The following is a 26,783-nucleotide window of genomic DNA, read 5'->3' as shown; positions in this document are numbered from 1 at the left end:
AACTTTGATTTTATATATAGTATGTATATAGATCCTTTGTTTCGAAAGGAATCATAAAATTTTTCTTTAAAAGAATACCCGATAAAAAGTACTTGTTCGATAAAATAAATGATCGAAAAGTGATTCGATAATAATCATTTCATAATACGAGTGTAAACGATCAATCAATTTTTCGATTTGTAAATGAGAAAACTATCATGTAAATGAGAATGGAATATCATTGAATACGTGAAAAATGTATACGCGTGTATAATCTTTGGTGCAATTTTATCGCGTATTTACGTTATGGAACGTTGAAATATTCGTATTCGTTGCGAGTATAACGGTGAATGTAAACATTGTTAATTAGGTATTCATTTTTCGAGTACCTTTCGAGTATTTAAATTAAGTATACATTTTGAGTATCTTACCACAGTATTTTTCTTTACATGAAAAGTAACGAAATACTTTTTCCTTTTCTTTTTTTCCTTCTATCTTTGTAATTTTTGGAATTGATCGTTACAATTGAATTTTTCATTATATTCCTTTTTCTTAATTAATTCGAAATGTATCAAAGAAGATTTGTTACTTATTTTTTCTTCGTTCTTTTTTTTTTTTTATTTTTTTTTTTTTTCTTCTAATCGTAAAGCGTAACATTTAAAGAATTCAGAAGAATTTAGATATTTTCTCGTGTGATTTATTTGGAAAATAAACTCAAGAATGGATCGATCGATCGATGTAATAGATCGTCAAGGTCGTCGGTCGTTTTCTATTATGGAAAGTTGAAATGTCAAATGAGAAGTCAAAGAAGGAAATTGGCGGACTACTCAAAATATCAAACTACTTTCTAGCGTTCACGAGTCCCGCATGAGATGTACCGTTAAACGGGAGAGCGTTGAGAACAACTCGAGAGCATTAACGTAAAAGACACATACACACACCTTCGCATTTCACTTACCATTTACTGATTGCTATTTAAGTAACTATTATTCCAAATGGTATATCCTTTTTTTTTTCTTTTTTCTTTTCTTTTTTTTTTTTCTTTTTTTGAACGAGAATAATAAGTGGAATATAAAGTTTAGAAATAATGATTCAATATAATAACATTAATATACAAAGGGATTGGATTTCTTTAAAATAATTTTATTTAAATGTATCGAAATTTAATTAATTATTTTTAATGCAGATCCATATTATCTGTAATATACACGTGTATACGTGTATATATATATATATATATATATAAAAAAAGTAAAAAAAAAAAAAGTAAAAAAAAAAAAAAAAAAAAAAAAAAAAAAAAAAAAAAAAAAAAGAATTTATTTCAAAGAAATTTTTTCTTTCCTTAGTAAAAATTATTATATTATGATAAATCTTGTTTATTAAGAATGAAAGTCGTATTGAAAATAATTTGTTTTCGTTTGAGTAATTTTTTTCTTTTGTTTTTTTTTTTTCTTTTTTTTATTTAAATTATTTAAAAAATTCATACACTCTTATTTATTAATATAATATAATTATGTTAAGTCTACGATAAGGATCGTTTTATCTTTTTTTTTTGCATCATTCTTTGGAATCCTTTTTGAAGGAGCGTTTACTTCTATCGATTCGATTCATGGTCGGGGTTAAAACCGCTCATCGAGCCAAGCTATTAGCATATAGGCACACTGACATACTAAGATCGTCTATCTATTCCCTTTTTTTTTGTGCTTCCTTGTTTATTTGTCATTTATATTTCGTTGAATTTTTAATCGATCCAGATATTGAATTATTTTTTATGAAATTCGAACGATCTTTCAGTTTTTTTCTCTCTTTTCTTTTTTTTTTTTTTTTTTTTTTTTTTTTTTTTTTTTTTTTTTTTTTTGTAAATCAAAAACATCTTTCAATTCATTTTGGATTAAATTATCTTAAAAATTTCATAAACACAAATGTTATATGTAAATCATGATTCAATGATTTATATAATTAATATATATATTTTTGTTCGTTTGTTTGTTTGTTTGTTTGTAAAACATTGATTTACAGAGAGGAAAGATCTACAATTATTGTGTGTTAATAAGACAATAATCGTTAGATTTCATATGTTTTTATTTAAAATTGATTATTCTTGTAAATAATATAAAAGCAAGTAAGATAAGATAATATATTATCGATCGTGTCTTTATTACAAAATTCATGATCAAATTTATTTGTAGCAGAGAAAGAGAGAGAGATACAGAAAGAGAAAGAGAGAGAGAGAGAGAGAGAGAGAGAGAGAGAGAGAATGATACGACTCTTCGTAGTTCTATCAAATTAAACGAATTGAAAAGATATTTTTAAGACGATAGTGATTTGTAAAAGGGTCGGACGTCGACTTTTAGTATTCTCGTTAGTCGTTGAAATCTCGTTTCCGTAATGGAGTTTCTGACGTGCCGTAGATTCTTCGTTGTCGTCTTTCGTGCGAATCTTTCTTCGTAGACGAGAAAATCACAGAGAATTCGTCGTTGACGTTGAGTTTTCGAAGAGCTTTACAACTCGTAAATGGTGGCGGTACGAATGGTTCTTGAGAAAGTGTTGTTAACGTTTTGAACGAAACGCGGGTGTTGCGTTGCGTTGCCTCGCGTCGATGAAATTTCAAGAGATTGGAACGTTAGCGATCGCAATAGGAAAGCAAAACTTTCACTCCGTTTCAGAGTTGACGGTCTCACGAAGCGTGCTCGATTTTATTTTCGTTGATCTTACTCTGCGAATTCGTCTTCTTTCGTTCCTCGTTTCTGAAAAAGAAAAGAAAAGAAAAGAAAAGAAAAGAAAAGAAAAGAAAAAAAAGAAAATCTTATACACGTAACGTATAGAACAAAGAGATAACATCTTATCGTGTGTTACTAATTAATCTAAAAAAAAAAAAAAAAAAAGAAAAAAAAAAATAATCATACATGTATCTATCTCGTAATTTTCAATTTTGAAAGAATTCAAATAAAATCAGATAATCCTAAAATTATTGCATTAAAAAGATAGATGGACGATTCGGTTGAGTTACAGTTTCATTCACACCATTTTATAATATAAATTTAGCATAAATCGATAACGAGAAGGATTGAGAATCATTAAATATTATTCGGTTTATATTACGTTAATATTAAGTTTACTCGAGACGAATTGATTTCAATGTCAAGTGTAATATGCGACGAAGATTTAAATAGGCATTCGCAATAATTACATTTTATGGTTTATTGAACAGGTTAAAGAGAAAGAAGAAAGAGAAATAAAAGAAGATGTAAAAGAGAAAGAGAAAGAGAAAGAGAAAGAGAAGAAGGAGGAGGAGGAGAAGAAGAAGAATAAGAAGAAGAAGAAGAAGAAAGGGCGTTCGATCACACGGCACGTTCGACACAAGCAATTGAGAAAGGGAGAAAGAAGAAAGCTTGCTATTCAGTGACCCAAAATTATCGCACGTATATGCATACTTCCTTGCAATTAAACACCCACTTTGTTCGATTGTCTGCGAAGGCCTCTTTTCATGTTACTTTATGAACATACGCATACATGGATATACCTATGTCTTATATATTCTAGCTACGTATCTTGAACGATAGATTGTAATCGTGATTATTCGAGAAAGCTTTCTTAATGATCTTTAAAATCATGACATATTTATGACAAATATATATTCGTTTATATTCGTTTTATAATAAAATTTAATCATTGTTTATTTTATAATAACGTTTGAAAGTTATTATATCATTAATAACTTTGTTAATTTTAATTAAATAATCCCATTAATTACAGTGAATACAGAATTACAATTTTTTAATCAAATTCTAATTAACAATTATTATCAGCAATAGTTATTAATTTTAATTATTAATTATAATATTATTAATAATTATTATTAACTATAAATAATTATATTATTATAATAATAATTATTATTATTCATTTATTTACGTTTAAATTACAAGTCAATATCGTTTTACTTTTTCGTAATCTCGGATAGATTGAAAATTCGTTTAATATTCGATTGTTATAAATTAAATTTAAACGGGTGTTACGTGAGATCGAGAATTGAAATATTTGCAAGGCATCGTTCGCAATTTGTAATGTTAATTTCTTGGGTGAGGTACACGTAGCAGTAAGACGTCTCGAATCGGCTTTGACGTTCTCGTCGTTGTCGTGAAAAGTGTGCCAAAACTAAATCTTACGTTCGACTTAAACGTCGTCTTTGACATAGGCTCTCCGACACGTAAGTACGTCAACTTTGTGAGACATCGAATTACTATGATTTGGTATTTCGATGGAGAAATCGGTCGGCCGATCGATCCGTTGAACGATCGATCGTTTAATTGATCGAATTCTTAAACGTAGATACTTAGTTTGGTGTCATGAAAGTTTTATATCAGACATTTCGTCAGAAATCTGAATATATCGTAGAAAACAAACATAGAATTTGTATTTTCTATGCTTTTCGTTAATAACAATTGATTTTTTTCTTTTTCAATTTTTACGATCGACAATCGAGCTAAATCTTATCGCATGAAAGCATAGTCAAATTTTAGAATGAAAAGTTATTGATATATTTAAGAAAAAAAAAAAAAAAAAAATTCTCTTGCCTACTTCATTTGTAATATTTTGTAAAACGCTCGCGTATCAATTTTATGAGAAATTTATTTTATTTTTCAAAAATTAATAACGATTTAATTGTGAAAGATAGAGATTCTGTCTTCTTGTATATTCAAAATAATAGCCAAAGATTAGAATATTTTTAAATGAATCCATAAACATTTTGATTGATAAAATTGGACCAATCAGGAGAATCGAATGTTTGAAAGATAATCATTTCATCGTGATGATTTCATTCTTTCTCTCTCTTTCTCTCTCTCTTCTTCATTCTTCCGTTTTGCGATTACTTCTGTAAGAAGTATTCGGAACTGGTCCCAGTACCAAGAATACCGGATCTTCGTGAGCGAAGTAAGAAACGCGATCACATCGCAGGTGAAAGTCACGAGGAATCTCAGAAAATCGGTTTCTCGAGATTATATCTAATAGATGATTCCGGTTATCGAGAATGGAGGATAACGAGGCGTTGTACAAGTTAAGAACGACTCAGTGCTCGCGTTGTCTTTCCAAGAGGAACGAAAGAGAGACCAATGGGAGAAAATTTGTTCAAAATCGATCGCATCTCTTGCTTTCCTTTATCTCATTGGAATGGAATAACTCATAAACCAGAATTTTCATACGCATAAACGTATATGTACACACACACACACACACACATATATATATATATATATGTAATTATACTATATTATTAATGGTTAATATGTGAAATATTATTGCAAAAAATATTTAATATAATATATATATATATAATACTATTTATTAATAATATTTATATTTATGATCAATTTTAATAAATGCATATATATCAAGTATATTAGAAAAATTTGGTTTATTTTTTTAAATAAAAGAAATAATAATAAATAAATAAATAAATAAATAAAGAAATATATCATAAATTAATATTCAATTAACGATTTAGTTTTATTAAGATGTAAATTTAAAAATTTCTTTTCGATAAAATAACTCTTCCTTGAATTGATTCGGTAAATAATACTTTTCGAGATAGACTTGATATATATATAATATATATATATATATATATATATATATATATATATATTATGTACATTGGGGGAATACTCCTTGTTCGTATGTAGGTATCTAGATAACCAAAGCGAGATCCGTGTGAAGCTGCTGGTGCATGGGGCTCTCGTGAATGGCCGCTGACCGTCAAAGCTCGTGGAAAAATTGCGCAATTTCACCATTCCGATGGACGCCGCGGAATTTGTTCGGGCAGCTTTTCTTCCTGCATCGCATCCGCGTTAGGAAAGATCGAGGTTGATCGACCGTTTCGATGAGAAATAGAACAATGATAATGATATATGACTAAACGCATATATGCGTGCATATATATCCACATATGTATATGTATATGTAGATTTTATTTCATTTAAATTTTTAAGTTAGATACTTTCTATCAATTTCTAATATATTTCAATGACTAATAGAGATCTAAACAGTACTTAAAAAATAAGTGTTAATAATTTTAATATTATTGATATTATTTAATATAAAATAATTATAACGTATGAGTGATTATAATTATCTGGAATACTAGTTTAATACTATAATTATTTAACGATAACTCTGTAATATTATTAAGTATTATTAATAATATGATAAGTATAGATAGTAATGATTAATTTAATTGACTTTTTATCTTGCTATCTTTTCAGTTTTTATTTTACTGATCAGTTAAAATTACTAATTATTAATTTATTTTATTAATATTATAAATATATATCGATAGGAATATAACCTATGATCGATACTATAATTTCGCATAATGGAAATAGCGAGCCGTTAATCATGTGCCGAGCTGGTTCATTCTATTAAAATTGATAACAACGATTCTGAATTGCTTCGATAATCTTGATATACATATGAAATTCTCAAAGGCAGAGGACGGTCAAGCGTATGACATTCTCAAACTTATTAAGTCGGTTGTTCTAGTTTGAGAAGGATCGAACGTAGACGATGGAACGTAAGTTATTTCGTTCGAAATGTACTTACATATGCAGGTATATTGAATGAGTATGGTCATAGTTATACGTAACGTATTATATCTATGCACATATTCAATAGATATATACCTACATAAATATAGAATGTAGGAAAGCATGGAATGATTATCATCGTCTATTATTTCTTTCTTTTTTTTTTTTTTTTTTTTTTTTTTTTATAACTAAATGTTAAGAATTTTTATTCATATTTTGTACGTACGACAAAGTATACTTGATCTTTTCTCTTTCTTATTTTCTTTTTTTTTTTCTTTTTTTCTTTTTCTTTACATTCCTCACTATAGTTAAAATATTTTTCAGTATGACGATTACTTTACATTGAACCGATATTGAAAATAAATAATTATAAATGAAGTAATTTTATTAATCGATCCTAATCATTTTAATTTACTATGTATTAAATATTATTTGTCCTTTTTTTTTTTGTTCTTTCCTTTTTTTTTTTTTCTTCTTCTTTCTTCCTCTTTTTTGAACGTGTCAGTTATTTCATTCTAGTATGATTTAATATTTCCATGGTTAGAAAACTTATGCACGAGCTTATGCATGATTTCGCGACGCTCGACAAACGAGATACTTTTTCTGTAGGGAGCGAAGGCCCCGAACTTTCTTTTTTCTTAATCATCCTCGAGAGAGCTACGATATGGGACGTAAAACGGAGCGAGGGTTGAATCACGACGAGTCACTTGCGCCCCGTGTATGTTTTCCTCTCTCTCTCTCTCTCTCTCTTTCTTTCTTTCTCTCCTCTCTCTTCTCTCTCTCTCTTTCTTTCATGAGTGCCGGAAGTCGAGCGTGCTCCGGATACAAGCGAAAGTCCTCGATACGCGTTATTAAATCGAGATACAGATGCACTCGAATTTTCAAGTTTCTTCTTTATAACTATCTCGCAATATTATATATGTATATCAATATATTATTTCTTTGGAATTTATTTATTATCCTAATATATATATATATATATTATATAATTGTTAACGAATTAATAAATAATAATTTATATATCTATATCGAAGAAAATATTATATATTCGATCAAGATTATCACGATCTTAATATCACTTAGATCGGCAAGTTTTATCAGGTATTATGATTGATCGAAAACAAATTTCATACAATCAATTAGCGCATTGTATGTTAATATTATATTAAAGAGGAAAGGAGAAGGATATTTCTTATATGAATGACAATTGCGATTAGATATAGCGATGTAAATTTGTAATTTTTTTTTATTTTTTTTTTTTTTTTTTTTTTTTTTTTTTTCTAAGAGGATTTGAAGAGACAAAAGGAGCGAATAAACGAATGAGAAGGAGGAGTAATATGGCAGGAGGGATTTTGGGTGAAGCAGACGACCCGAAGAGGGGAGAGTATATAGGTTGCGTTTCGTTTCCAACGTTCACATAAGATCACGAACGCACTCATCAAACTCGCCGGCTGTGTTCTTTATCACGTGATTCCCTTGACTGAAGTATCTACATACAAAACGCGTTTCACTCTTTCCGGAGACTTTTTTATAATATATATATCTATATATATATGTATAAATACGTTTTTTATTGGAAAGAATATAGAAGACGCTAAAAGAAGAAATATTTCTAAGTGCCAAGTGTGTGTGTGTCTCGTCTCTAAAACTAGGATTACAATAGAGGGACTTATTATCAATTGACACGATAAGGAGCTTCACGTCGAACGAAACGAAACGAACGAAACGCAAGGTGTGTGCTCGAAATTTGTGCGAATACGAAAGTGAATATATTCGTTTGATCAGTGTGAACGAGTGCGCTTATTACACATTATCTCGTTTTTTTTCTTTTTTTTTTTTTTTTTTTTTTTTTATTTTTATTTCATTTATTCCTTTTCTTATCTCTTTCCCTTTTATCATCATCAATCGATCACAATCATCCATCATTATTATTATCATTTATTATTTTTCGACAATGTGAGGTGTTATTTATTTTTCTCAAATATTCGATTTAATATATTATCGGATAATGATAGAAAGTAGGAAAGAATTTGGGTATTATTGAAGAGTATCAAAGATTCTTACTGTTCGTTCTTTTTTATTTCTTTTCCTTTTTTTTTTTTTTTATTTTCATCCGTTGATCCCTCCCCTCTATCTTCTTCTCTCTGAGCACCCATTGAAAGGCCAACAGAGTATGTGGGGTAGCGACGTCAGGTGTCAGCGTTCTCACGTCTCTTCTCTTCTTTCGTGACGTCCTTCTCCGGTTCTTCGTGTCTCGAGAATAAGGCCGCGTGTAAGCAGAATAAGAAGGAAAGAGAGAAAGAGAGAGAGAGAGAGAGAGAGAGAGAGAGAGAGAGAGAGAGAGAGAGAGAGAGAGAGAGAGAGAGAGATCGTCCTTTATCGTGGAGGAGGAAAGGAGCTGACGAGCAAGAGAGAAAGCGAGAGTACCTATGTTTGTATACATACAAACGTTCATTTAACGTATGTAGAAGAGAGAGGGAAGCGAGAGAGAAAGAGAGAGAGGAGAGAGAGTCGAGAGAGAGAGAGAGAGAAATACGATTCATTTATCAACAGACAACGAAACTCCATTAGAACGTTTTATAGGTTGTATAAAATCATTACATAGGCATTTTGGTATCATCGTTTCTTTACCGGTAACGTCGTGTCTCTATTTCATCTCTTTTTCTCGTGTTACTGTGAGTGTAAACTTACACCAGTACTACGTTATACATCGGCCATGAAATTAATAAAAAACATGAAAGAATGAGAGAGTTGGAATTCAGAACGAAAGCCGACAGCATGATGGTGAACTTTTAAACGAGTAATGAATCCGTTTCGATTCGCTCTCTATTTGTTCGTATATGTTGTTTAAAATGCACTCGAGATATCTGTGTTATACATATATATATATATATATATATCTATATATATATATATATATATACGTAAAATTTCGATAATAATTAAAGAAAAAGTGATGAGCATTTTTAATTGGTGTATAGATAAGTAAGCTACATACATATTCATACACAATACATACATATATATATGTATATGTATATGTATGTATGTATGTATATACATGCGTCCTTTTATTATCTATTTACACACACAACATATCTATATATATATATATGTATATATGTATATACGTATATACGTATATACGTGTCAACTGATTTCATGAAAGGAGTAGACAAAAAAAGAAATAAAGGTGGGGAGAAATTTGTAAAAAGGCGGTCGTATCGTTTTAACGAGCGAGAGGAACGTTCCCGTGAAAGTTTCGTAAACAACGACCCGTGACGAGCCATGAGTCCAATTTTCTACGTGTTTTCGAACGACGCCTTAATTTAGCGCTTTCTGCTTCGGTATTTTGCACGAATACCAACAATGTACCTATATATATATATGTATATATGTATTGTATATGCATATATGTACACATGAGTCGTATTATAGTGTGTCTGAATAAAAAGTAGGAAACGTAGTTGGACGTTTATCAAGATAAATAATGGATCGACTAAACGAACTAAATGACTTTTCATCTGGTATATCATCGAAGTTCTTTTTTTTTTTTTTGTGTTCTTCTTCCTTTTTTGTTTTTTTTTCTTTTTTTTTTTTTTATCTCTGAGAAATACGAATACGCGCGAACGTACCCCATGTTATTTCATTAAATTCTTCGATATAATTGTGTTCTATTAATGCATTCATCATAAAATTAGTTCGTTTAATCTATTAATTAGTTTCCCAGTGTTGTTACACGTATCTAGTCATGATATATATATATATAATATCTATATATTATATATATATATATATGTCTAAATTTGAATTTAATTAGTTATTTCATAGGAATATACAGATGTTATATAGAATAGTGGAACAATTTCGTTGTTGCCGGATATATTCTATTATCGATCTATGAGTATACGATTATTAAGGAAATTTCGTGGGTTTATTATTAAGATAAAATATTTAAAATGTTTTCAATTAATTGATTAATTTTTTATATCATATTAAAATGATATAATTGTCTGAGATAGGATAGTTATTAATTATGACAATTTTTTCTTAAGAAAAAATTATCTATTATGATCGTCATTTTAGAATAGATAAAAAATTATATTAAGTTTGTACGAAGAAAATAATTTCTCTCACGAGTCAACGAGGATCAATATAATCAATGATCTCTTCTTCGTCATATGATCCAGCTGTATAATATTTTCTTCTTTTTTTTTTTCTTTTCTCTCCCCCTTTCTCTCTCTCTCTCTTTCTCTCTCTCTCATTTCGTCATCCTCTTTCTTCTTCCTTCACGTTTCGTCTTTATTCTGTCTCGTCTCGTCCTGTCACTTTCACGTAGGAGCAGAATTCGCGTTTTGTACGCACTACAGCCGTTGTAGCCTCATGGTGTTCCATTTCGCATTGCATTCTTATGGGGTTTCACCTGGCTTGGTGGATATATTATACTTATACGTATGTACTTGCGGTATTTTATATGTGTATCATCACGTGTGCACTCATAACGGTACTGATTACGTCACTTGAGTTCCCCCGCACACCTGTCACCGTTGCTCGCGGACAAAGGGTGGCAGGCCTCTTCTCTCAGCCGGTTTAAAATAATAATAACTCGTGAGGGTGCTGAAGAGGATAGAGGAAAGCCCCGAAGGGATGTCGGGGAGAGTGGGAAGAGGTGGGGAGAGGGAAGTAATAAGTAAGTAAGTACGTAAAGTACTACATACAACGAGAACCCTCTGAACTACCTGCGCCGCTGCTACTCGCTATCTGATTTCCGTGACGATGAAACCGGGTCTTACAGCCTTCTCGTTTTTCTTCGGAACGGTGTCATTACAACGACATAGAATTGAAAATTATTTTCTAAGGTGATTGGATCATCGACATTATTGCCGGACTCATCATTAACATAGAAAGGTTTTTTATGTTTTTCGTTCGTTTACGCAAAATCGTGTTTTCTGTCACGTTTGAATCGTACGTAAGTAAGATTTTCTTAGGAGAATATAATGGACGTGTCGTAAATGTGAAAGATTATGGTTTTTCGACTTTATCGTCGTGGAAATACAAATTGGACAATATATATGGACAAAGAAATTAATTGCTTCTTAAATTTTGATATTTATGACGATGAGAAATGTAAAATTTTTTGAATGTGCTAAAAATTATATATATATATAATAGAAAAAGAGAGAGAGAGAGAGAGATGAGAGAAAAAGAGAGAGCTTTAGATATGTAACTAATTATAGATTATAGAATTTTATTTTTAGATGTACGTGTTAAATAGAACGTTCGATTGGTTTATCACCGTTAGTAAGATAATTGCATGATCTTCGGCCTTTAACGATAGAAGAGTAATCTAACGTGTCTAGTTGCACATATACATACTGTAATTTTGTTGAGAAAGATGATTGTCGGCGTCATTTTGATATCAACAGAGAAACGATCGTTAATGTTATAGCGGAAAACACCTCCTTCGTTTTCTTGTTTCTGTTTTTATTTTCTCTCATTTCCTTTTTCCTTTTTTCTTTTTTTTCGTCGTGTTTATTCAGGGACGTGAGATATTGTTGTTACAGGTACTGATTATATACGTGTCTTCCCATAGTGTTTTCTTACAACGGAGTCGTATGTGAACACCGTGAAACATATTCGACCCAAAAAAGGAGACACTTGTTTATACGAACGAATGAAAAGTTTTAATTGGATTTTCATGGGGAATATATGAATCCACGATCGTACAAACGTACCGTGTTACCGAGGATATAATGTCAGAGTTTTTCAAATCTCTCGATTTTTTTTTTCCTTTTTTTTTTCTCTTTCCCTTTTTTTTTTTTTTTTTTTTTTTTTTTTTTTTTTAACGCGAAACTCTTGAATACGAAATTCAAATTTTTAGTATTTTTCTATGAAATTGTATTATAATTTTATGATAGATTAACATTCCTATAGAGGCTATATATATATATGTATGAATTATATATTATTTTAATGTCAAGTATTTATGTTTTAGATATTTTTAATAAACTTTCTTTTTCATTGCACCGTTGTTTTCGTACGATGATAAAAAATTCTTAAAGTATCGAAATTAGAAACTTTAAAAAGTATTCTTAAATTTTTCATACTTTTTATTCTCTCTTTCGATTGACGTGCCTCCATTCCTAAATCGCGTTCCCTTTTCCATATTTGGGTCTTGAGAATAAAATTCTAGAATGAAGGCTAACAGGCCGTTTATGTTATCTATTTTCAGTGCGTTGCCAAGCTACAGAGATTTTATTTTTGGGGCCGCTTTCTCCCAACAGCCCGCTTTTCTACCGTGTCTTTTTCAGATCACATCGCGTTAGCTCTCAGCCACTTGTTTCAAGTGAACACGAATAAACCCTTCCTCTTCGATCTAAACGGCCCCCTCTAAACTCTCTTCCAATCGACACGTTATTTTACATCGAATATCGATTAGATCCTACATTATATATATATATATCTCCAACTTTTAGCTCACCATTTACCTATCGAATTATTTGAGTATAAACGTTTCCTATCTAACAGTAAAGCTATGATTGCTTCTCTTTGAAGCCAAAGAGGTTTAGTTAGAAGATTATAATTGATATCATCATTTTAGTGCCTTTATCAATGGATCAATATTACATGGATATATACAAGGATGCTCATATAATTGGAAACATTTCGATAAATCAATAATCGGTAACTTTTCAATGTAAAATTTATTCAAATAAGAATTGTTATTTTTATTGAAGGCAATATCATTACTTATTCAAATTTTTTTTTTCTTATCGATTGCAATGAGTTTGATTATAATATATTTCAAGTGGAACTCCAATTATTATATTGAAATAAATTTATTATTTATGTTAAATAATGCAATGTTCGAATGTAAATAAGATTGATTTAAAACATTGTTTTTTTTCTTTTTCTTTCTTTTTTCGTTCTTTTTTTTTTTTTTTTGTTTATTAACTATTTCGAGTAGTTAGTAACTACTTGAATAGTCAAAAGTTTAGTCCCTTTTTTATCATTCTTTGTGAATGGACAACAACAACAACAACAACAACAACAACAACAACAACAAGAACGATAACGACGAAGACGAGGACGACGACGAAGAGAACGACGACGACGAAGACGACGAAGACGACGACTACTCGTTTTCGTGAAAAAGAAAATTGTTGTTTCACGGTGACTCGGTTGATAATTATTTCCAAATGTTTTCTCTAGCTTTGATGTTCCTCCTCGACGATTCTCTGTAGGTTAATTTTGTGGGAGGTGGAAAAGGTTTTACTATTAGGGGCAGAAGTTTTCGGCACATAAGCTACTTTTGGTTAGAACTCTGAACGTAACCAACTGACGCCGAGCAGGTGTAAAAGGTGAGCGGGAAAGGAATCGAAAGAGAAAGAGAAGAGAGAGAGAGGAGAGAGGGAGAAAGAAAGAGAGAGAGAAGAGAGAGAGAGAGAGAGAGAGAGAGAGAGAGAAAGAGAAATACTCTCGAATGAGAAAAGTCAACGAACGAGAGAATGATTCAAACGTGTTACTGTAGTCCAGGTAGATTTGTTCCTTTTTTTTTCTTTTTTTTTTGTCGAATCATTATTTTGAAAGGAATTTTTTGGATGATTAATTAATTAAGTTAGTAATTAGAAAACAGTTTGATTGATGATTGATTGATGATTATTATTATCCTATTTTCTATTATATTATTAGTATATTATCTTTATTATTATTATATTTTTTATTATACGAGAAGGTAATTTTAAATTATTTTCTCGATCTAATCAAATATATATAAATTCTAATTGAGAAGAATATCATTCGATAATTAATAATTTCTCGACGATCTGTTACTGTATCATTTTGTTACTATATTTTAAAACAATTATGAAAAGTACTTTGAGGAAATATCCAGTAGGAGATCGGTGAAACTTACTTTCACTCGCACCTTTCACGTATTATCGAGCTATGGTTGTTATCCTTGTAGGTATAACGGACTACTATAAGGACACTTCCGGATGGACGAGTTAACATCATGCGGTGTGAGAAATCTAGGTCAGTGCGGTTTGACCGTTGACTCGTTTCGTATCTCATTCTTATCGGTTTTGTGTGATTATGCAAGTTCCATTTACAATATGCGAGGTACATACGTATGTGCAGAACTTTACGAAAGACGAGGAAAACGAAAAGATTAGATTTTTTCTATTTCTAATACGACACAATAGACAACAAGTATTTCGTATATCGCTTATATATAGGATGAGCCGAAAGTTCCTATGTCATTTCAACGATCAATTATTTCTTCACGACGTTTTTTTTTTTTTTTTTTCCTTTTTTTTTGTAAACGATTTAAAATTCTTATTTTCAAATTGTCAAACTACAAGCCTACGAAACTTTTTTACAATCTGAAAAAATACAGAGAAAGTATACAAACTTTATATATCTTTGAATCATTGTATCTTGTTATTTTTTTTTTTGTTTTCTTTTTTATTATTTTACAGCATAATGATTTTTGTCGATTTAAGCTGATTAAAATTAAAAAAGATAAAGAAAACAAAGGACAGACAAAAAATGTGAAGCTACATAAATCTGTATTTCTTGTTCGAAATTTCGAAGTTCTGTGTTCTCTTTAAAAAGGTTTTTAAAATTCGATCTAACGTCGGAGAGAATGTCTATTACTGGTACTAATAACAAGATAGAAAAGTAATTCGATTGAAATGGAAGTATCGTCTAGCTATGTAATCTCCAGTGTTATACCTTTAGAAGCTCGTAGGAGGTCTTCTGTTAATCCTCCTGGAAAGTCTTCGAGATGAAACTCGAATCGGTACAGAATAAAATGGAAGTTAGGTAGATATAGTTAGTAGTTCGTCACGGGAGCATGATCGTCACGGTAGCTCATGCCGGATTTATTATTGCTTACGACATTTATCCGCGTTCTTTTGCAAGGACACAAAAGAACAAAAAAATAATATCGCTTTTACCCTTACTTCTAATTACAAAATAGACTTGATTGCGTGGGTGTTTGTTCGTGTGTAATTCTTTTTTTTTTTTTTTTTTTTTTTTTTTTTTTTGTTAAGTAATCCAAAACTTTTTTTCGCTCGTCTTCTCAAATTTTAAATATCTTATACCCAAATGATCTTCATAAATATCACAATTAACGATAAATGATATCCGAACAATTTGATAACGATCAGCAATACTTAATATCATTAATTGATTATTTAACGAAATGAAAATCTTCGCGTTTGGAATTATTATATATTGTCATAAATCGATTGTCGTCAATGATATTAAGAGGAAGGAAGTATTAAAAAGGATACACGAACCATTTATTATTCAACAATAAAGATTTTCTTTATTGTCGATCTTCCCCCCTTCCCCTCCTCCTCTCTCACTTTCCCCTTATTAGAGTTTTACGATGTTTCGGTGAAAGCAAATGCCTTTTAATGGGACAAAAAGAAAAAAAAAAAAAAGAAATAAGGATAAAAATTATCCATCACAAATATGAGAGAAGTTCTTCGTTCTATAATACGAATTCCATTTCATTTATAACATATTCGTTGAGATAGAAAAAGAAAAAGAGAAGAAAAAAGGAAAGATAAGGAAGAAGAAGAAGAAGAGAAGAAGAAGAAGAAGAAGAAAAGGAAGAAAAGCAGCAGCAGAAGAAGAAGAAGAAGATGATGATGATGATGATGAAAAAAGAAAGAGCTAAGTCCGCTATGGTGAAGTAGAAGGAGTGGCGAGGAGGAGGAGAAGAGGGTGTGTGGGTGGGTGGGGTAGAAAGATAAGAAAGGAGGGGATAGAGACGACAACGACGATGGGCCTGTTGTGTCTTGCTCTGACGTAGATACTCGAGGTAGCATGATCGTGATGAGTCCTATAGTAGTAGTGGTAGTAACGTATTAGTAATGGTGGGAATGAAAGGTGGCACAGTAGGAACGATCGAGATCGTCAGTAGGTCACTGGGACGTGGCTCGTGGCCGAGACGAGCGTGGCTCGCACCTTCAGTCGGTCCCCGTCGGCAGGACAGCCACCTCTGGGCCCGTCCATTCTTGTTCGCGTCGGCGCGCAACTTTTCTTCGTCGTTATTGTCGTTGAAAGAGTGGCCTAATGAGGACCAATTGTTAACAACGCTTCGTTTCGTGCGACAGGTGTGACTCGTCGTCGATTAAAAAGATAGAGAGAGAGAGAGGAGCGAGAGAGAGAAAGAGAGAGAGAGAGAGAGAGATGAGAGAGAGAGAGAGAGAAGAAAGAGAGAGAGGGAGGGTCGTGAGGAGAGGAACAAAAGAATAAAAACGGATCAACGGAGAAAAACAAGAAGGATTATCGCAGGATCGGAGTCAGGTGTGAATCCTCGAGCGTTTCGCGATTGACGAAGTTTTTTTCTTTTTTTTTTTTTGTTTTGTTTTTTTTTTGTTTTTTTTTTTTTTTTTTTTTTTTTTTTTTTTTTGTACACACAGAGTAGATAAGCTCTTTCCGAAAAAGACGATGAAGATCGTCTGTAGAGTTTTTCTCTTTCTTTTTACGTTTTTTCTTCATTTTTTTTTTCCTTCCCCGTAAAAAATATTCTATTTTTCTGTCGGTTTCTTCGTGATTATTTATTTATTTTTTTCTTAACTTTCAACGATAGTTCTCATTTCTCGAGATTAACGATGAAATAAATAATGGAATCGGAGAGATCTAATTTTAATTGACAATGAGTTCGGAAAGATATTTCTTTTTACTTTTTGTTTTCTTCCTTTCATTCACTATGTAATCGCTATTAATGTTTAGGAATATGAATACATCGTTTGCGGAAGTATTAACCAGTCCTTCGTGTTACGAAAACGCAGACTGTGGAAAAGTTCTTGAACGTTTAAACGTTTTCTCATCCTTCTTAATTAAGAGCAACGATTTCGAAGGAAGTGGGTCAGATGCGCGTTGCGTAACATCCTTCGGAGAGGATCGGACAGGTAGACGTGCTACTTGTGCTTCCGGCTGGCGACGATTGTCAGCAAATGCATTCTTTTCTTCCTTTTCCTCCGCCTCCTCCTCCTCCTCCTCCTCCTCCTCCTTCTCTCCCTTTTCTTCTTCTTTTTCTTCTTCTTTTTTTTTCTTTTTCATATTTCATATGCATGTTCAATTCCTTTCCTTTCTTTTAATCAGCGATGATACTATTGTGCGATTTAAAAGGAGAAAGGATAACGCGAACTTGAATTTTTTGAACTTGATTATTTTTTTTTCTTGTTTGCTTTTTCTAATTACAGAAGAAAAACGTACACACGATGGAGAGGACGTGGCGGAGTATACGAAAGACGGCCTTTATCTTATTGCTGCCCTTACTATTGTTAACTGTGAGTAGATATAAAAATCCTTATGATTTTTATTCTTTTCTTCTTCTTCTACTTCTTTCTTTTTTTTTTTCTGTATTTTTTTTTTTTTTGTTCTTCCTATGTCTTTTCTTTCCTCTTTATCGTTTATCGATCATTTTCGTTCATCGATAGATCCTTTGATAAAACACGATGTTCGTCACGATTTGTACTTTCGCGGGGAAAAAAAAGTTTGAGATACATAAATGTCCTCGAGATACTTGAAGATTTTTAAGAAATAATGATCGTGACATAATTATAATAGATTTATATTTATCTTTGAGAAAGTTTTTCTTTTTCCGTGAGATCTTTTCCTTGGAATTCTTTTAATCGCATATTATTAAATTATATCCTAAATATTATCGATACAATTTGTTGTTATATCAATTATAAATAATACTTTAGTACGTGTGAAAAGAGATTTTGAACTGATAATTTGTGATCGATCATTGCTAAAAGTATTTGAATAATAATAATAATAATAATAATAATAATAATAATAATAATAATAATAATAAAAAGAAAAAAATAAATAAAAGTAAAGGAAAAAGAAGGCAGTTAGTTATGAGAAATGAAATTATAAAAGAAGTGGTTGTTTACCGTTAATTCGTTAATTCTAGATAAAACGGTTACGCTTAATGGTCTTGGTTGCACATGGTGCTCTTGATAACCAAAGATAAGCCAATCTTACAGCGTATCTCTTTTATTTTATTTTCGCACTAGGACGTTATCAATTTTTTTTTCTTCTTCCTTCTTTCTTTCTTTCTCTCTTTCTTCTTTTTTTCTTTTTCTTTTTTCTTTTTTTTTTTTTTTTTTTTTCTTTTAATACTTTATTTCTTTATTTCTATATTTGTATATATCTTTCAACGAATGTCGCCTTCGTCATCGTTGTCATATACGTTTAGTAGCTGTTAGCAACGAGCTGTGTGCTCTTCTCCTTTCGAGTGACAGGACCGGTCGTTAACGCGACGACCGCTACGTTGCCTCCGCGTGAATCCGGTGAATCTATTTTACGAGCTTCTCCTATGACTACCGGATTATTTCACGCTCTCTCTCGCGATATTGTACGTGCGCGTTTATCGACCTCGCATCGCGTTTAATATCCGATGAAATTTCGCGAAAGCGAGACCGTAACGAGATAACAAGATGTGGCTATTGCGTTAAGGTCGTTGATAAAGATGTTTCTTTTCTTGTTTCCTTTTTTTTCCCCATTTATTTTGCTCTTCTTCCATTTTATTTTTCCTTCTATGGCAAAAATTTAACACGACCGCCGTTTGTCGAAAACATTTCTTCTTCTTTTTTTTTTTCTTTTTTTTTTTTTTTATAACGAATCAGTGCGCTCCGAATAATTACAAATAAATAAAAGAATATGTTACAAATCTGTGTTGTTTTATATATATATATATATATATATATATATTTTTTTTTTTTAATCATGCGTACTCAAAATAACATAATCATATGAATTTAATCGTAAGTAGAAAATTGAATTGCAATGTTTGTCTCGGTTAATAATAATAATCGTACGTATTGTGTATAATTTTTTCTTGGAAAACCGGAAAATTTAATGTCACTCATTGATGGGAGAAAAAGTAAGAGAGAGAGAGAGAGAGAGAGAGAGAGAGAGAGAGAGAGAGACCCGCTATCTGTGACACGCCACGTGCTGTTGCTCTGGAATCGACGCGAGAAAGAGTCGAGAGCACTCGAGATGAATCCCTTATATCGCCGCGGGCCCTCTTATGTGCTACATATGTACCTATATACCTACTACCTATAGAGAAACAACATGCGTGTATGCATTCGAATGAATTTACGGGCTTCGTTCTTTTGACGGCAAGCAATTCGTGATAAACGTCCGAATCAATCAAACCAACCCATTCGTACGTGTTTCGGTTCTTTTCAATTTCGACTCGATCCTTTTTGACCCGTTTATTTTTTTATATTGTATTCCTTATCTTCTTCTTATTTTTTTTTTTTTCGTTTTATATATCATATCATACTTACATTTAATATTTTATATATAATGAATAATTGATAATTCTTCGTTTATGTGAATGTTTGAAATGAATGTTTGAAGATCGTTTAGAAAAATAAACTTTACGATCGTATCCACTTGGATTCAATATATACATTAATATAATAATTATTTCTAATTTATTAATATAATAAATAAATAATAAATATATAAATATATATTATATATATATATATATTTATGTACATAGACAATTTTCTTTTTTTAAATAAAATTATTTTAGAAATGAGATCGGATGTATATGTTTATTTAGAAGGTATAACTTAAGGGTGGGCTATGTCGCACGAATCCGTATAAGGTATACAACGAGGAACTCTGATCGGATACGCGATCGGTGCATGAATGAGGAAAGGAAAGAAAATACTGTTGAAGGAAGAAGCGATGCGGCGCGCGGCGAAGCGGAGATAGTAGGTCAGCGCGTCGGACGCATTGCCCTCTTTTGACTATACTCTCTAGACAGTGTTCTCTCTCTCTGTCTCTCTCTCTCTCTTTCTCTCTTCTTTCTTTCTTTCTCTCCTCTTTCTCTCTTTATTTCTTTCTCTCACTGTATGAAGAGTGGTGGCTTGAGACGCGATGCGTAGCGGAGCAATACGTAGCGGAGCGTGGACGATTCTAGTCGACTTGCACCAGAGGATCAACTTCTTTCTTCCCATTGGTAGCAGCTTTCTTTCTCGGGAAACCTCTCTTGTCCTTTTCTAACTGGCCCTCCTTTTCCTCTTCTCCTCCTTCTATTTCCGTTCTTCTTTCTCTCCTTATTTTATGTGATATATATAATATATATATATATATGTTTATGTATATGGACAGTTTTAAATGACGTTCCTTCTTTTTTCCTCTTCCCCTTCTCTCTCTCTCTCTCTCTCTCTCTCTCTCTCTCTCTTTCTGTCACTCTCTTTTTTTACTCACTCTTTATTTTTAAATACGGCTTTGATCTCAGATAAAAAAGAAACAAAAAGAATTTCGAAATTTATTCGTCATTATGTGATTGCACGCTTAAAAGTGTTTGTGCGTTGAGAGGAGGCGAAAATAAGTATCGTTATACTTTCTTCTTCTTCTTTTTTCTTTCTTTTTCTTTAACGTTACGAAACGACGTTAATTGTTTAATGACGTCTTTCTCCTTGTTACGAAAATAATGAGAAATTTGCATTATATTAACTCTCGCGAACGTTTCTTTGCAATCTGTCGTATGTATCGAATTTTTTTGCCAACTTTTGTCGTATAAATTAAAAAAAAAAAAAAAAATAAAAAAAAAAAAGAAAAAAAAATAACCTATCCAGATATAATGAATAATAATGTTGTAATCATGGTTACAATTACAATATCGTTCAGTTGATGAAAATCTCATCAATTTCGTAGTTTAATTATCTAGAAATTTCAAAAAGTCGAATACCCATTTTCGATCGATAGATCCCTTTTTTGTTTTCCTTTGTTTTCCTTTTTTTGTTCTTTTTTTTTTGTTTTTCTGAACTAAACAAAGGGAACGATTTCATCAGGTAGAGAACCCTCTTCATTCAGAGGCCAAGAGGAAAAATGAGAAAAATCTTAGAAGGCGTCGTCATTAGTAACTTCCGCGAAACGGCAATTTTCTTTTTGTTTCTTTATTTCTCTTTTTCTCTCTCCTTCTCTCTCTCTCTCTCTCTCTCTCTCTCTCTCTCATTCTCTCTTTATCGAAAGGATGGAAATGCTCACGGCACTAATTTATCGTGGGAATAGCTTACTTCCAGTTCCCAAATGTCAGCAGATTCATCTATTATTCTCTTGATCTCCCTGCACTTTCTAGGATATTTTCCACGAAGTACTTCTTTTTTCTCTTTCTTTTTTTTCTTTCTTTTTTTTTTTTTTTTTTTCTATCTTTTTCATTCTATCGTAGGTTATGTTACTTTATTTACATCACATACGTAAGCACAAATGGAACTCGTCAAAATGATCGTCAAGGAGAGATATCGAAGTAATAGATATAAATAGATTAAAATCATGACGATTTCATTTTAAATACGATGTCATTCATATCGTAATGTAGAATTGTATAATGGTAATGGACGAAACCGCGATTGATAAATCATAATAGATAGGAAAAAGACATTTCTCGTGGTTATGCAAAACGTACAATCTTGCGGACGACCACAAAGAGATGCTTTCTCATTGGATAAATCGTTTAGGTGTAGAGCTACGTTCGTGATCATCTTGTAATTCGAGATTAATCGATAATATATTTAGATCGATAAATATTATCATTTTGTAAAATACGAAAGACGTTATTAATATTTTACACACTTATAAATTTCTCGTAAGGAATTATTTAAATAAATTATAAATAAATATATATATATAGATTAAACAAAAATATCTTCTTTATATTCGTCATAGAATTTATTTGTATTGGTTCTCAATCTAGTAATTCGAAATTACTAGAAATATTAAGATCTCAAAATTGTTCAATTAATCGTATTAATTAATTTTACGTTCGTTTTATTTTCGTCGAGATATTAGAATTCGATTAGATCAATTGAGTTTTTTCTTTTCCTTTTCTTTTTATCTTTTCTTTTCTTTTTTTTTTTTTTTTTCTTTCCATTTCATTCAAACAATTGTACTCGCATTTACGTGTTTCTCTTACGATTAGTTGCGATTATTTTTACGAAGATATGTTGCTAGAGAAAATTTCCTTTACGAACGATTTCTTTTCCCTATTTCTCGTTCCCGGAAAAACGTTTCACGCGTCCTTAATGCAAGCTCGTTTCGCGTACCGCGTCTGGCCCGCTGGGGCATGGCAATGCTCTCTTTTAATTAAAATCCTAAGCGAAGAGTTCTATCCTCAAAAGAACGCTCGTATCCAACACCAGTTAACTCTCTCGGCCCGGTTCTCACGGTACGTTCTTTGTGCAGGATTCCTCTGATCGTTTCCTTTTAATTAGATCGCCTTTAGCTTCTCGCGTTCATGACATTAGAGCGGCGTCAAACTGTCCTGAGGAGTTTCGATTTAAAAGCCAACTTTCTCGTCAGCTTTTCGGTGGTACAAATCGTATTAAATGGTCACCCTTTTATAAGTTCTTAAATGATACGGTGAGCTTTAATATTTCAGGAATAAAATTATTTGATTAAACTTGAATAGAATTATTTGATTAAACTTGCATGCACGCTTTATCCTGACAATCGATGAAATCTTTTTCGAATATTATTTTATACGAATGAACGATACTTATCGAATCCGAAGGATCATGAATTTTCATTGAGATCAATTTTCAAAAATATTTTCTTTCTTCTTTTTTTTTTTTTTTTTTTCATTGAATTTTTCCGTAAACGACGAGATAACAGTGGTATACAATGGTCATACCATCGTCAAGACACGTGCGTGCGCGATACGCATCTAGCTCAACTCGTAACAACTGACTTGGCCTACTTTTTCGATACCATAATCAAGGCGAGACAGTTCTTGTATGACAATTTGTTTTTTTTTTTTTTCTTTTCCTTTCTCTAAGTATATAATATCATTTATTTTATTATTTCCTAAAGATAATGAGCCAACACGTTCGTTAATCGTTTTCTAAGATAAAGCAACGAAGAAGAAGAAGAAGAAGAAGAAGAAGAAGAAAAAACAAAAAGAAAGAAGAAAAAAGAAATGAAAGATCATTTTTATGATCGCTTGTCTCTTTCAACAGGTTTTTTCTTTTTTCTTTTTTTTCTTTTTTCTTGTTTCTTTTTTCTTTCACAAGAAGGAAATACTTGAACTAATATATTCCAGTCGTGCTATCTCTTAATGGGCTGTTTAAAAAGTAGAAGTAACTAGACGATAGTAACTAAACTCGTGACGTTCGCGATAATTAGGAGCGAGCCCGTTTCGTACGTGCGATTCAGTGAAAGTGTGTCCGGTGTAGGAATAATATGGCCGTTCAGGTCATCCTCGGATGACAATGGAAAAGTGAAATCGTCGTTATGTTACCAGCGTGGGTACTTCCTTCGAAACTTTTACCGTTCATTTTTGCAATTTTTCTCTTTCATTATTTTATCCGATTGATCGTTCGATACGAATATTATCGATTTCGTTCGTTAAAATGTCTTCTATCTAATTCGAAATACTCGAAGGAAATTAAATTGATTCCATTTTTACGATTATAGTATTTTATAGTAATTATCAATCAATGCATAGTTATTCTTAATAACAATCAAATTAAAGGTTTCGTCAAGTTTGCCACGTACATCCACGTGATTACTTTTGTAATCTTTTCTTTTGTTTTTTCTTTTTTTTTTTTTTTTTGCTTTTCTTTCCCCCTTATAAATATAGAAATATAAAAAGAATATCATTTAATATTTATTACAAAACGATTTGCTATGTGCAATTAAAATTTCAATGTAAAGTCCATTTAAGATAATTTTCATTTAAGATATTTTTCATGTTAATTTTCTACGAATATAAATTTACGTATGATTTACGAATTGTCATTTTTGTTTTCTTTTTTTTTTTTTTCCTTTTTTTAAACGATTAAGATCATATATCTGGATACTTGGATTAAATTGATTGTAAACGTTATTAAATATTCTTACGGATCGGAAAGATTTTAAATAAATTTGAAATGAATGTTAAGATACTTTTTAATGACTTCCGATTTCAAAAAGTTCGATTGCAATTCGTTTGTAAATTTCTACTGGGAAAGTCTTTATAAGCGGATCGATTGCAGGTGCAAGTAGAACAAGACGATTCGCAGGTATGCGTACGGCCGACCTGCTGCCGATCAAGGCGCGAACCGCGTATTTCCTGTTCAACGTGAATCGGCCTCCTCTGTCGCCCGCCTGTGACGGCACATCTTGGCTGATCTCTTTTTTTTTATTCTTTCTTTCTCTCTCTTCCTCTCTTATTCTATACATGTCTATACTTCTTTCAAGTCTATGACTTTTCGCTCCAGTTTTTCTTCTGTTGATTAAGAATCCCAAAAATTCTATTCCAAATGACAACATATTTTTTAATTATTTTTTATTTCAAGATTAATACAGATCATTTCTTTTTCTTTTCTTTATTTAACGATAAGATCATAAAATTTTGTATTTTAATATCTCTTAAAAGTATTATTACACATTTTCCTTAGTTCGAATACATTTTATTGTAATTATATTCGTTTTAATTAATTCCTTTGAAAATTTGAAAAAAGTTAGCTGATATTACGGTATACGTATATCAATGTGATATTATTATAATATGACGAGAAATTTATGATAATAAATATGGATCAATAATGTTTATTTTTATACAATAAATTATTATTTAGATGGTATTATACTTGAGGAGTTCTAATTTCGACAGAAGTGTCTCGATTGATTTTCGTACAAAAAATTTTTTATCCTATTAAAAAACAAAAAAATATATATATATAAATCATTGAGTCCATTCGCGTAGGTGCAGTCAATTTCAAAACCCTTATGTAAACTTGGCTTTATCCGTAAGACCAGTCAGCCTCGTATACAGTTATCCCCGAACGTGTTTCCTTCTCGTTTCTTCTATTTCTTAAAAATAAAAATATCGAATTACGCTTGCATTCATTAGATTATATTTATGATAAGATTTAAATATTTCATATATTTTCACGCTAAATAATATCATCTACTTTTTATATTTATTTTCAAATTTTCCTTTCGAACATTATTACTTTCTTTGTAAAGTATTTAAAAATATTCCTATTCAAATAATCTTTGGATTTTAAATCAATGATAACACATAATGTCTTATTAATAACGATATTTGTATTATAAATTTTATTCAAGATAAAAAGATTGATATGCATAACATAAGCCAGTATTATGTGTATGAGTACTAGTATTACAGTGGTAACATTCTAACCAGACCGGTTCAAGTAATATAAACGAAAGAACTTGAATGATTTGATATTCCCAAAGAATCGCATTATTTTATTATTTCACGGTTAATGCAAATGGTTAATGACCTTAATCGATCATCGATTTGGACAAGTTCATGATTCTACCTCGCGCATATATCAATCGCGTTAACCTAGAATGCGAAGTCGCCTTCGGGGCGTTGGTCGTGGTTGGCTGCCGGCATTCTTCTTCGAGTTCGAGTCCTAAATCCACGTGAATTGAAACGTACTGACTTGTGTGTATATATATAATACATATATATATATATATATGAATGTATGTATGTATGTATGTATGTATGTATGTATATATGTGTGTATATACCTATACGTCTGTAGGTATTTTCTTTTCCGAAAGCGACGGGAACGAGTCGAACTCGTTTTTCTTTGGAAACTTCGTAAAGAGTCAGTCTAATCGTCGGGCGCGTGCGGACGAGCTACTACCTCAGCTGGAAAGTACGTGTCTAGAAAAGCGGCCTTTTCTATCTAAGGGTAAGAGCACTAACGAACAGTTACAGTCGTGCTCCACATTAGAGTGACTCACTCCGCTAGATAATGCTTGACAAAACGTGCCTTTACCACTGCCAATGAAAGCTACGGTATCGCGTTTAATGAACTCGAGGTAAATCTCGTCGATCTCGTTACTTTACAAGGAGATTGTCTTTCTTTTTATTCGGAATTATGAGAAATGCATCAACAAAACAAAGATTAAACTCTAATGATTCAAATGCTATAGTTTTAGATTTATTTTGAGTTTTTTTTTTATGATATTTATTTGCTATTTATCTGATTTATCATTATTTTCGATGAGTATCGATAAGGGAAATGATTGAAAAGAATTACGATTTAATTTATAAAAAAATGTTTAGATGGTGTAAATTCGCGTGATATACGTCGTCAAGGTCGACAGAAGAGAATTCCAAAGAATCTCGAACACCGAGTGACACGCAACGTTCGATTGACATTCCGCGAAAGGTTGCAATGGTCGGTGACGTTC

The 26,783-nt window shown here is 31.4% G+C and overlaps 1 protein-coding gene across 4 annotated transcripts in view; it reads left to right on the top strand.

Moving 5' to 3' along the window:
• LOC124950709 (cuticlin-4) overlaps positions 1–26,783 on the top strand; it is a 51,718-nt gene that overhangs the window by 20,225 nt on the left and 4,710 nt on the right. Inside the window, exons 1-2 of one of the 4 annotated variants that reach the window (XM_047497850.1) lie at positions 16,337–16,693; positions 17,789–17,875. In XM_047497850.1, the coding sequence (XP_047353806.1) occupies positions 16,451–16,693; positions 17,789–17,875 (330 nt within the window). In that variant the 5' untranslated portion in view covers positions 16,337–16,450. Of the gene's footprint in view, positions 1–3,190; positions 16,694–16,824; positions 16,887–17,319; positions 17,495–17,788; positions 17,876–26,783 lie in introns of those variants that run through there. The other 3 variants (XM_047497851.1, XM_047497852.1, XR_007101421.1) reach the window with 3 other exon arrangements.

Source organism: Vespa velutina, chromosome 7 (genome assembly GCF_912470025.1).
Source record: "Vespa velutina chromosome 7, iVesVel2.1, whole genome shotgun sequence".
NCBI lineage: Eukaryota > Metazoa > Arthropoda > Insecta > Hymenoptera > Vespidae > Vespa > Vespa velutina.
Note: the sequence above shows the minus strand (reverse complement) of the source record. Positions and strands in the feature narration are given on the sequence as shown.